Consider the following 11,997-nt stretch of genomic DNA (forward strand, 5'->3'; position numbering starts at 1 on the left):
TACTTTCTGACTTTATAATTTCTATGTTTTCTGATGCCTGCCTCACAAGAAGTGTTAAACGTACATTTTTTGGTTGTCATTTCCTAGAAAATACTAACATGCTAAAAAAGGTGTGCATGTTCTTTTTTTCCTCATGTTTTTCACCATCCTCCGAAACCACAGCATCAAAGTCACAAAAACAGAATTTAGCAATTAAGCTTTTTCTGTTCTTGTCAAGAGAGCAACTGGTCGGGAAATTACAAGGCAGCAGGTGGTGGCAACACCCGTGTCACCTCCCTCACTCGGCCAACATCACCAATTTGGCAGTCACTCCCCTGGTTTCAGTAACACCACTTTGGCTGCACCAAAAAGATCCGAACAAAAGCAACATTCATTTCTCTGTGAATTCATTTGCAGAGAGAGTCGAGCAAACTGCAAAACACGAAGCCAAGCGAAAGCCGCTACGTGGTCGAAAAACAAGTGCAATATTGTTCCGCTCGTGAGTCCGTGGGTGTCACAATGAGTTGCCTGATCGTGTTGCTGTGCAGCATGGAATATCAGAGGCGGTTGGAGTCAAGGTCTCTTCAGGTCAAACTTCCACCTTGGCCCTGCTCTATTGAGAAACAGTCCACTAGGACTACTTCTACCTTCCATCTCTGGTATTTTCTCGTCTGCCCTCGGGCTCTCACGGAAGACTTGAGCCAGAAACAGGACAGGGCACCCTGCGTCTGCTGGTAGCGCACACACTGCCCAAGTTGTGCAATACAAAAATAATAATAGAAACATCAAGCTTCAATAAGACATACCTCTACAAAAAGAGGGCCAACTGGTCGCTCACATAAAAGTCTTCACTCTGTGTTTCATGCGGGGCTCTGAACTCGCAGTCGTAGAGCCAGTGTTCAGGGTGTAACATATGTCAAGTATTTGTATTGGATTTCATAAAACACTGGTATTTCCTGGTATTTTGTGTCTGCGAGCTTTGGCATCTCTACAGAAACACTTCTAATATGTTACACAACACGCTACAGTGCTGTGGTCGCAAATTCTTTTGTAGACCGAAGGGAGTTTGCTTGGGGTCCGTGCCTGTCAAAATGAAGGCTGTCATCAAGTCAATGATGTACCATTGCAGGTAGAAGCATAGTAATTACCTTGACAGCAAAGGTTTTCATTACTCATACTCGGAGGGTGTGTGTTTCAACTCAGCGTATGCAAACCCTTCAGCACTAATGCCGGGATTTTCCAATGGCTGGGGCATCTGCCATGACATGGGTTTTCTTGCATGGGGAGATGTTCGTGTCTCCTCTAACATCTGGTTTTATTGCAGCTTCAGATGCCTCGGCCGGCCCAGTCGCGGTTGTTTATGGACATTCTGAGGCCTTTGAGGGATTCAGAGAGGTTCGCCACATTGGCCCGCTCAATTACAGAAGTGAAATCAAACCCAGATAATTATTTGCATGTGAAATTACCTTGCTATCACAAGTACATTTGACTGCTGGATGTGAGGGAACTGATGTTGTTTTCTTTAAACAAGCATGACACAGCGTGGGCACGTGGGTGTTCGTGGGAAGCCTGCTATAAGCCTCCATAAGGTCTTGTTATGGCCCCTCATGCGTCTGTACTGAAAGGCCCAGAGGGACTGAGGATCAGAGTGAGGAGGCCACTGCTGAGGGGTAGCTCTTGCTTCTGCTTCAACACTGCTGGTTCAACAGAGGGACAGTACTCATCTATCATTCAGCACTGAAATAGTTTACCTATGTTGTAAGTACATCTTTTGTAACCTCGCTGTACATCCTGGCTGACGATAGCGTGGCTCTAAGGCTGACGCCCTCCCTCCATCCTTGAAACAGCTGATTTATGTCTGGTCCTGGACACTTCTGCTCTGTAGCTGGAATGCAGGGAATTTCAAAGCCCCCTCCTCTGCCTGTCCCGTCCACATGCAAACAAATGGAGCAGGCGCCTGGTTGGGCAGATGAAGGCCCACCGGTGCTCCCACTGCAGGGCAGGGAGGCAGAATGTAAGGAATGTCAGAGGCGAGAAAATAAATCCATTCTGTCCTTCTTTCTGTCAATCTGTAGCTCTTTCTTTCTTTCTTTGGTATCTCTCTTGTTTGCCGTCTCCCTTCTGTGCCACATCGTTTTTCAAATGAGCTCTCAGTTCTGGTGTATGCACACATTACATGCAAGAAATTAGGCAGAATAGGGCAAAACACATTTATTTTTGTTAAAACCTTAAAAACACAAATATGCATAGTGTTCTGCTGTTTGAAAGAGATCACGTGGCAAATGAATTACGTGACAAAATAATGCCTTGTTAAACACACTTAAAGTCGCAAAATGCATTAGGTTCAAGACTGTGTAAAAAAGCAAAGGACCTCAAAGTTATCATGTATACACTGTGGAAGTCAACATAAGAACACAAATCTATCATGTAGCATCTTTACAGTCAAAGGCACGATGGCTGTGTTTTAGCTGTAACTCAATACATGCATCTTAAACATGCGGCTGGCATGGCAAAAACAAAAAGAAGAATCAACACTCCATAGAAGCTAGAATAGTTACATGTTTTGACAATAAAAACATAAGCAGCTCTGTCTATTGTAGCTCATTTTCATCTCAATGATATGTCCAGACACCATTTTGATTGCTTTTTGAGTCTCTCCCTCCTCATGGCTATAGTTTAATAATTCCCTTTCTCCTCCTGGGGCCTCAGCGCAGCTCAAGGCCTGCTCTTTGCTGCGGGTTTATCCATTATGTTGAGCACATCATCCAGGATGGATGGGCCCAGATCGAGTTCAAGGGAGAGGAATGACCCCGTGATCTGGGCGAGGGAATCCTGTGATGTGCTCCTCTCCTTGGAAAACTCAAATTCAAAATCACAGATGCGGCCCTCCTCCACCCCACTGTCCCTGTCCACCCACTCTCCATTGCACTTTGAGAGCTCCTGCTTGAAGCCCATGGTAATGTCATTGTTAAAGTGTCCATAGCCATTGCAGTTGCCATTGCCATTGAGACTCCTGTTGCCATTGCAGATCTTGCCCTGGAAGTCCCCTTTACCGCTAAAGCTGTCAAAGCTGTCGCTGCTTGTGTTGCTGGTCAGGCTTCCGTTGGCTTTGAAGGTGCTGTTGCTGTGACCGCTGATATAATAGGACGATGGCTTGTCAAACCTGGATTCACTCATGTTTATTTTGTTAGCTTTGGCAACCGCCTTGGAGGCGGACTTATCTGTGTTTTCCAGCAGGTCCAGGAGAACGTCGGGCTTCGACTGGACGTCTGCGAAGGGAGATGAAGGCTCGCTGTTGAAGACCTCCATGGAGCGCAACAATGCATCCATCTGCAGGATCTCTACCTCCTCAGTGCTGTCAGGTTTCATGGGAGCTGTAGGCCCAATGATGTCCTCCAGCGGCTCCGGGGGCATGGAGAACACAGTGGAGGAGATCAGGGGAAGGGTAAGTGCCTGGCAGCCGCCGATAGTTGGGAGGGAGATGGCGTTCTTGAGCACTGGCGAGGGGGTCTCGGCAAAGGAAGCATCACCGGTGCTGTTAGCTCTAAGAAACTCACTTTGGATGCCATACTGAGGGTGGACGTCTCCCTTTCCGGGTAGGAGTTCATACTTTCCCTGGAGGAAAGACATGTCTCCAAAGGCATCTCTCTCCCCACCCTTGCCAATGTGGATGGTGTGGCGAAAGTCCCCGAGCGGCGGACTGATCATGTCTGGGGACAAAATGTCTCTGAGGCGACATTTCTTTCCCTTCTTGTTATTGGTGGGTTTCAGGTATATGGGCGCTTTCGCTGGCATGGCTGCGAGAGAGAGCTCAGATATGCGGGATAAGAAAATCGGAAATGATCTATAAGCTCTGGATGTTACAGTTCCACAGGGGAGAAGCTTGAGTTACATTCTCAGTAGCACACCGATCATTCAGGACTCCAAAAATAATTTCAGCAATTGCAGCATCGATCAGGAAACCGGATTCCACGCAGGACTGGTGCTGTCCAGCAGTGTAGAAAGGTCAAATGGCCTCTTTCCTGAAATCAAAGACAAATAAAGAATATGTCAGCATTTTTCAAAACATAAACTCAGAACTGTCAAAATTTCCTGAAGGTTACTTTGATGAATGTTGCTACTGATATAAAACTCCTGTCCTGCCTTCCAGAAAACGAAATCTGGTAACCAACACAAGTCCCACAAATAAACTCTGGATCCTGCAAGAAAAAAAAAATCCTCATCCTCATTTTGCATCTGGCGAGCTCAGACGCCAGAGCAGAGGAGGATAAGGCCTGGGTCTAAGGCTTTTTGCTTCTCTATTCACATTTCCACACATGAGCCTTCTTTGGCCTCCGCAACTCTGGATGTGCTAATGTGGAACAGCTGGAGCGCAGATTGGGAGAGGAGAAGCAAAGCGGGACTTTAGTGGGATCAGAGCAGGGCAGCCTGTTTTAGGAACAAGCTACTGCTCAGACACGCACAGAGATAGACAGAGATGGACCAGAGGGGAGAAAGAGGGGAGGAAAGGGGTTTAGGGGGGATTGTGTGGGGGAGATAGAATGAGGGATTACATTGCAAGTGGATCTTAAAGAAAGAAAGAAGGTGATGCAGTTTGTGAATTGATTTGATGGGCAGAGTTTAATAAAGGGCTGAGATACCGGCTAGGTTGCACAATGCATCAGGATGGGTAAACATTATTGAGGTGCTATTGGATTTGATAAAAGGTGGCTGATTGCATGCGGCCCTCTCAGAGCTTTTCCATTACAAACCCAACTGAGAATGTCACCATGTTGGCAGCCAGCTTAGTGTAGGATGAACTCTCTAAAAAGGAGAGAATCGCTTTGACCGTTTGAAATGACATAGCAACCAAGGAGAAAGGGAAAAACACTCGGTGGAGGAAGGGAGTTGACGGGGTGTGTGTGTGTGTGTGTGTGCGTGCATGTGTGTGTGATGAGGGGGTGGGAGACAGCACCAGGGAGGAGAGAGCTTGCCCATTTATAGACATATTTACTTATGAGAGATCTGTCAGCAGTGACCGTCTTGACAGAGTGCACTGCTACACAAAAAGTGCCTGGGCAGTCTCCCCCCACCCACCCACGCTGCCCCCTCCAAAAAAAAAACAAAAAAAAACGGTTTCACTGAGAAAACATCCACATTCCTGCTGCAGCCGACCCCATAGAGACACACTGCATCAGCCTTATCAGAGGCACTTTAAGTAGACTATGTTTATTCAGCAGGCACATTAGTGTGGAGCCAGAGAGACACTTGCCGCGTATTTGAATCCAAACAGCAGGCTGGAAACCTTTGAGCTGAAATCCATTTTCAACACAGATTCTTGTGTTTCCAACCTGTTAGATGAAGCACGGTGGCACTGATATCTGCCCTCCGAGGGCCGCAACTTCGGTGAAAACTCTGCAGGATGCGAAGTACAAGGTGGAATCTTCTCACTTCATGGGGTGACATTACAGCACAAATAAATCTGTCACCCAGAAAGCACTATGGGCTATATATAGCCATGACAAACACTGAGGGATGCAGGGCATGTGCGAGTGTGTTGAACGGCAACACCGCTCACCGAGGGCCCTCGTGTGTTCGAGTGCTGGTGTGAGCGTGAGTGTGTGCGCGAGGTGCCTGACTGCGCTCGTGAGAGATAGCAGTTTTGAATGCAGGCCATGTGTGCGAAGGAGAGCATGTTTGTTTGCTAATAGTGAGCGAGAGAAAGGGAGGGGGGAAGGCGAAGAGGAGTGCTGCAGTGTTTGATGGGGGGGTACAGCAAAATCCCTCACTTCTTTCTTATATTTTTTTTCTTCCATTTCTCTTCCACCCACTTGTTTTTTTCTTTTTGTAGTGTCTCTCCCTCTCTCGCTGCTCCTCCTCAGTCCTTTCTGACCTTGACAGCTGATGCTCGCTGCACTGGGAAATTGAGCTTGGATAGGAAGTGAAACAAATGCACCACCACGCCAAAAGCTGCTTCCTGTGGGCTCAGAGAGCACATATCTATATCTGTGTTAACTTCTGCAGCGCTGTTCCTAAGAATAGGAGGTCACCGCTGTACGGCTGGCTGAACATTTCCTACCAAAAACACCTATTGATTATTGGTCTGCCCTGATGAAATTATAACACCTGCCTGGTCTGTGTGGACCCTCTCCTCTCCAATGGCACGAGACTATGCACAGCCCATGCATTATAAGTGATGATAATGTTGGTCGGAATCAATAGTATGGACCCAACTTAGAGGAAATCCTCTAGCAGAGGAGCATTCCAACTCTTGCAACTCACACAGGGGGACATCTGCTATGCATCCTACCCAAGGTCAACACTTGCAGCCCGTGAGAAGTCAGCTGGTGCGGTGAAAGCCTGGAGGTCTGACCTTCACGTCAGCCGTCCTGCTGGTGGCTCAGTTTGGCTTATATGACAAACATGACTGGAATTCCAGAGGCCAACAGAGCAGCATGAGGAAAACAATATCCTCATGCCGGTCTGCTGCATAACCAGTATGAAGGTTAATTCAATGAGGGCTTGGGGAAATCAGTATTGATCTGAGTGTATGTAGAGAATCTCAAAAGCCATAGTAATGTTAGTTAAGCTTGCATTGGACCAAAAGGAAATTAATCAATTACAAGAGCTCAGGATATCCCAGGATGGACCCATGTGGCCTAACCCAATCAATCCATTTGTGTCTCTGCAGGCTGTTAATAGTTGAGCAGGTGTATTCTGGTATATCTTATAGCCAAGGCCAGATTTGCACCCTCCTTTTGGAAGTGGTCCAAAAAGAGGCAGCATGGCACGTGTTGACTGGTCCAAGCCTGGCGGCGCCACCTCCGCAGAAATGCAGTTGGGGGGTTTCATTTACACCTCTGGGGAAGTGTAGATCTGATGGCACCTTCCTTTCAAAATTGCTTGCCTGGGCAGCCATTCAGTCATAATGGGAGCTGCAGGATAAAGCCACTGTGTCATTGGGTCAACAAGAGCTATCTGTCTGGGCATGAGGCGATCTGGAGCCACTCCAGCCTCTTTAAAAATGGAGCCTTGCCTCATCAGTTCGTGCTCGTTGGGTTAGTTATTAGTGAGGGGGCAGCAGAAGGAGCAAGGTGATGAAAGTTTGAGAGTGGGGGCAGATAAAATGCGGGGTTGGTATCTGGTAATTAAGCTAACGGCTCGTGATTTGTCTGGGTATTTCTGGACACCTAAAAGTCACGTGTGATACAACTGGGTCAGCATATTCTTAGGGGAGGTGTAACTCTGCTGTAGCCTAAATAAATGCGACTTTGAAATGATGAGCAAACTGATCCAGAGCCAGTGATGAGGGACGCACACAGAGACAGCAGCTGTTTAAAACATGACTTGCGTATGACTTCCCCATTCTTTAAAATAGACGTCATGCATCCCCTAAATATTCCTCCCGTGATGGGGTTACTGTGCTGACATTTCACATCAGTGCTGCTGAAAACAGCATGCTGTTCTGCACCTCTGAAGCTGTGGTCAGCGTATCATCATCACTGAGTAGGAGACAAACTAGCCTTTAAATCAACTTTATGGAAGCTTGAACTTCCCAGATCCTCTTCTAACATCTAACCATGGCCTTGACTTCTGTCACGCCTTTGAATAGCAGAAAGACCCTCTCTTTTGGGGCTGTTATGAAAAGCAAATGCACATACCACAGAGGGTAATGGTAGCCTTACAGAATAGACCGAGCTGTTTGTTACATAAAAAAACCTCAATTATAGGCAAAGGCCTGACTTTCGGGGGCCTGGTGGCCGTGCTGGGACTGGGGTGAATAGCAGGGTGGAGTATTTGTTCTGTCTTTCTTTCTCGCTCCCCTTGTGCCACCCACAAGCATGGCCGGCACTTGCCAGAGTTATCCTTGGCAGAGATGAGCAGGAAACCGAATCAAAGCACATGAAACATGAAGGGAATGTCAACATATACTGGCCAAACAGAAAAAGTCCTTTCCTCCCAGCGCACCGATAAAAACCTCCTCCAAATCTGCTCCCCAGGAGAGATAAAGGCAAAGCCAGCTCTGCATTTCAGGGGAACATGCCTTAAGTGTGTAGCCGGACTAAAAATGTCTCTCTTGGAAAGCGTGGAGGATATCATGTTGCTCTTAACAGTTCAGCTCTTGTGTTGCATGTATGAGAGTGTCCAAACACCCCTGTACAAGCTTAACTTACCGTGCAAGCTTTCGCACGTTTCACTGTTACTAAGCAAAACCCCTTTCTGCTCCAGACATTCCCCCCCAAAAAAATCCCCTAGATGCTTCCAGGGCAGCAGGTAAATTGCAGCAGCATTCTCCTATCTACTAATCCAGCTTACTGTACCATCAGAGTGTGAAATAAAACATGTTCCTGCTCTCACTCACCTCAGATATTCCGATGGGGAGATGTTGATCCTTCCCAGGTATCGCTGGTGTTCTCCTGATTGCTGCAGCCCCAGGTTTATGTGTTGTGTGATGTGTGTGTTCAGCGGCTGCTGTGCTGCTCCTGTGGCATGTTGACACTGCTCTGCCTCCTGTCTCTGCCTCGGGGCTGCACTTCTGTCGACTGGGACGTCTGCCGGACAGCTGTTTTGGAATTGCGCTCCGGCTCCTATTCAATACTGAAGCAAGTCAAGTCTCCTCCTACACCTCCCCTCACACCCCCCTTCCTCTCTCTCTCTCTCTCTCTCTCCCTCCCTCTCTCTCTCTCTCTCTCTCTCTCTAGCAGCACCTGTGCATGCCTGTCCCCTCTCCTACCCAGAGCTGGGATTTTTTTTAAGCAGCTCTGTGGTGTTTGAGGATCCTCCTTGCTTCCTGTGCCTTGGTGGAGCTGCGGTGACGAGTGATCACAAGCTTGACTAAATGAGCGCTGTGTGGAGAAAGGCACATGCCTCATGGGATGTCTGGCTGTCTCTCCTCTCTAAAACAGTCCATGAAGTGCACACTGAGTGTGTGTTCACTCTTTTTCTGCCTCACCCTGTCTGACACTGCGGACTGCTCAGATCTGAAGAGCTATTCTGTAAATGCGGCCAGCAGCTGGCAGACACTTGACTGGACTCTTCCTGCCTCTCCTCTCTATCCTTATCTGTCTATCACATATGCACGCCCACCCTCCCATCATTTGCCTCTCCAAAATCACCTCAGATTACATCCACTTCTATTCATTTTGTGCACGATCCTTTATTTTTCAAAGCAGCAGCAGTGGCGTCACTGTATGAACTAATAGCTGAAAAACACTGCAGCACTGCAGCACATGCGGGGGACATTTACAAGTAGGCTAATGGGCAGCACATGGGTAGAGCTGCAGCAAAAACAGACTTCCTCAGTGTGAATCGCTGTTTCACCGTAATGATTTTAAATGCAAAGACAGAGACACGAGACAGTCTGCGCGAAGGCTCTAACCTGATGCCCTCAAGGCAAGGACATGGCAGATCTTGCAGTGCGTCCCCTTTTTTGGGGGGGCAGGTTCTATTCCTGTATCGGAAAAAAAAAAAAACCATCACCTTGGTAACCGCTGCAGCTCAGAGGTGTCGTCACAGTTTGCTGTGTAGTTTCCAAAGAGGCTGGGGAAAGCAGAGGAGAGGTGTGTGTTTCTGCTTGTACAGTGTATTTCAAAAGGGCAAAGAAGGTAGATGTCGGGGGAGGGGTGCTTGTATTTCAATCAATGCGGGTGTGCGGTTAAGAAAAGGGGTGAATGCATGTCCTCACAAGCCCGAGTAGTACCTTAACAATAATCCTGCCTTGCCCAGCACGAGACAGCACATCCCTCTGCAAACACCACAAATTCTCACTTCTCCTTCCTGATAAATCTGGCCCGGGTAGCTCATTCTTAATCTGCGTTCTGCCCACCGATATATTTCCTGTGATGGATTCACCGATGTAATAACTAGCCATATACTGTTAAATGCTTTGCAAAGTCTTACGCTGAAATTAATGCGCGGTTGTGTGTGTTTGTGGACAGCTTACGTTGCTGAGACACCCTCTATTTAACTCACACAGGCGTTATTTAGCACCATTTAAACAGCAGTTGTGAATGGAACCCTTTTAGCACGGTGTTGTCGTGTCGCCTCGGGGTGATGTCATTGCGGCGTCCATGTGGCCGGCACATGATCAGTAAGTTGAACACACAACACTGTCTTCTCATTTAGGAAGACCGTTAAACCCTGGAAACTCCAGAGCTACTGCCCAAAAAGGAAACTCCACATAATCCCCCCCAAAAAAGACAAATTGCTCAGGAGTAGAGAGATGAGAAATATAGCCAGGGAATTAAAAGCTGTCGATAATTACGTTAGAATAAATGGTAAATCAGTCATTTCACAAGGATAATGTGCATTGATCAATCTGTTACTGTGTCAGTGTTAGCCAGCTGGCTGATTTTCAACTGCAGTCCCTTGGCAAGATGTTCAAAAACTTACAGGCCTTATTCACAGCAGCCATCTTGAATGGTCATAGTAGGAAAAACATCGGTGTTACGAACATTAACAATGGCTCTGTAAGTGACCCAGCAAACCACAGCAGTGTGAGCCAGCATGCACTAGACCAGAACCTTAAAACTGCGGAAGCTAAATGAAATCCAGCCATCATTTACTGGAATATTTACACCTGTGCTTTACTTCCTGATATGTCAAAATGTCTGTTGTTACAAAGTCGTGTTAACAAACAAAATCAGAGGTACAAACATAGGACAGGAGGGACGCAACGGTGACGACAGCAACTAAATCAGCAATAATATAATAACAGCACCCACTATTCAATATCTGTAGCCATGCAGAGGAAGATAAAACAACCAAGCAAAAGCCAGTAAAACTGTTTAGCTGCTAATGACCACATTTAGCATGTGAGGCAAACAAGAAGACACAATACAATGTTAACGACCATCATATTAATCTGAATGAAATGTTCACAGAATAGTAAATTGTTTGCTTTATAGATCAGTTAAGCCACCAACAAAGGGAAAACATGGGTCACTGAGTTGTGAGAAATTGTTTTGTCCAACTAAAATCCAGTGATGAGCAGCTTTTTACCTTTTACAGCTCCAAACCTAGAGGATTATTGTCTTGAAAGAACCCTTTATGGAGGAGTAGGACTATTATAGCGGGCCATGGGCCAAAGTAGACCAAGGAAAGTTAGTCTTTAACTGGAAAAAAAAAGTAATTCTACACATCAGTCTACATTATAATTACACACTAATGGTACTGAAAGATCAAATTTGTGGATGTTAGCTCTGCGCTGTGCTGACCTTTGCTTCTACAGCTTAGTTTATAAATATCAGCCTCCAGATTCAGCTCATTTTCTTTGCTACATTATGAATGTGGCTTTACTCACGTTCTGATAAGACATCAAATCTGTAGTCATATGCTGGCAAGTCATTAACACATGCTCATACACATTTCGCCTTTTAATAAGCCATGAAGTCTGCACTGAGCAAAGGGATGTCTAAAACAGCAAGTTATAGGAGAATATACATCAAACAAACATATTTTCATTTTAGTGAACCAAAGTTTGTCATTATTAATGGATTATTACTGATCTGTAAAGCCTTTAACAAATCAACATATATAAAGCCATAAGCTACAGATTTATTAATTTTCCGTGATTATAAAGTATTACCAACATTAGACTACAGTTACAGTTACAGTACTGACGGTTTCTCAGTTTTCTCCAAGAGCCTGCTGTTTTTCCCCACAACTGCCCTCAGATTTTCTCTCACCAAACTGGAGACAGCAGCATCAACTCAAAGTGCCTTCTGTTGAATACACAGTGTGTGCCAGGAACATGCTTGTCATCTTGTTTTTTGTTTTTTCATCACATGTTGCACATTGGGTTGTTTTGTGGGAGAAATTACTCTCAATTTTTCTTCCAGTTCAACACTAATTTGTCTGCTGTGGCCCACGTCTTTGCCGTTTACACAAGGAGCGCTTTCTCAGTGAGGTTTCTCTGCAGTCTGAGGTGTCCTGTCTAAACTGTTCCACTGAGGTTACTTTTCTCCAACGGACACGGCGCATGCTGATCCCAGGTCAGGTAAACAAGCCCGTCCTTGTCCACTAAAGTAAATCAACTGA

General features: G+C 46.3%; 1 protein-coding gene across 1 annotated transcript; it reads right to left on the bottom strand.

The window, feature by feature from the left end:
• Window positions 1–2,181: 2,181 nt before the first annotated feature.
• On the bottom strand, window positions 2,182–8,949 carry cdc42ep3 (CDC42 effector protein (Rho GTPase binding) 3). The gene is made up of 2 exons (XM_041947750.1): window positions 8,321–8,949; window positions 2,182–4,001 (listed from the first exon to the last, which is right to left on the bottom strand). The coding sequence occupies exon 2, from the start codon at window positions 3,772–3,774 to the stop codon at window positions 2,695–2,697; it is 1,080 nt and encodes a 359-aa protein (XP_041803684.1). The 5' UTR covers window positions 3,775–4,001; window positions 8,321–8,949; the 3' UTR covers window positions 2,182–2,694.
• Window positions 8,950–11,997: the final 3,048 nt, after the last annotated feature.

This window comes from Chelmon rostratus, chromosome 11 (assembly GCF_017976325.1).
Source record: "Chelmon rostratus isolate fCheRos1 chromosome 11, fCheRos1.pri, whole genome shotgun sequence".
Taxonomy (NCBI): Eukaryota; Metazoa; Chordata; class Actinopteri; order Chaetodontiformes; family Chaetodontidae; genus Chelmon; species Chelmon rostratus.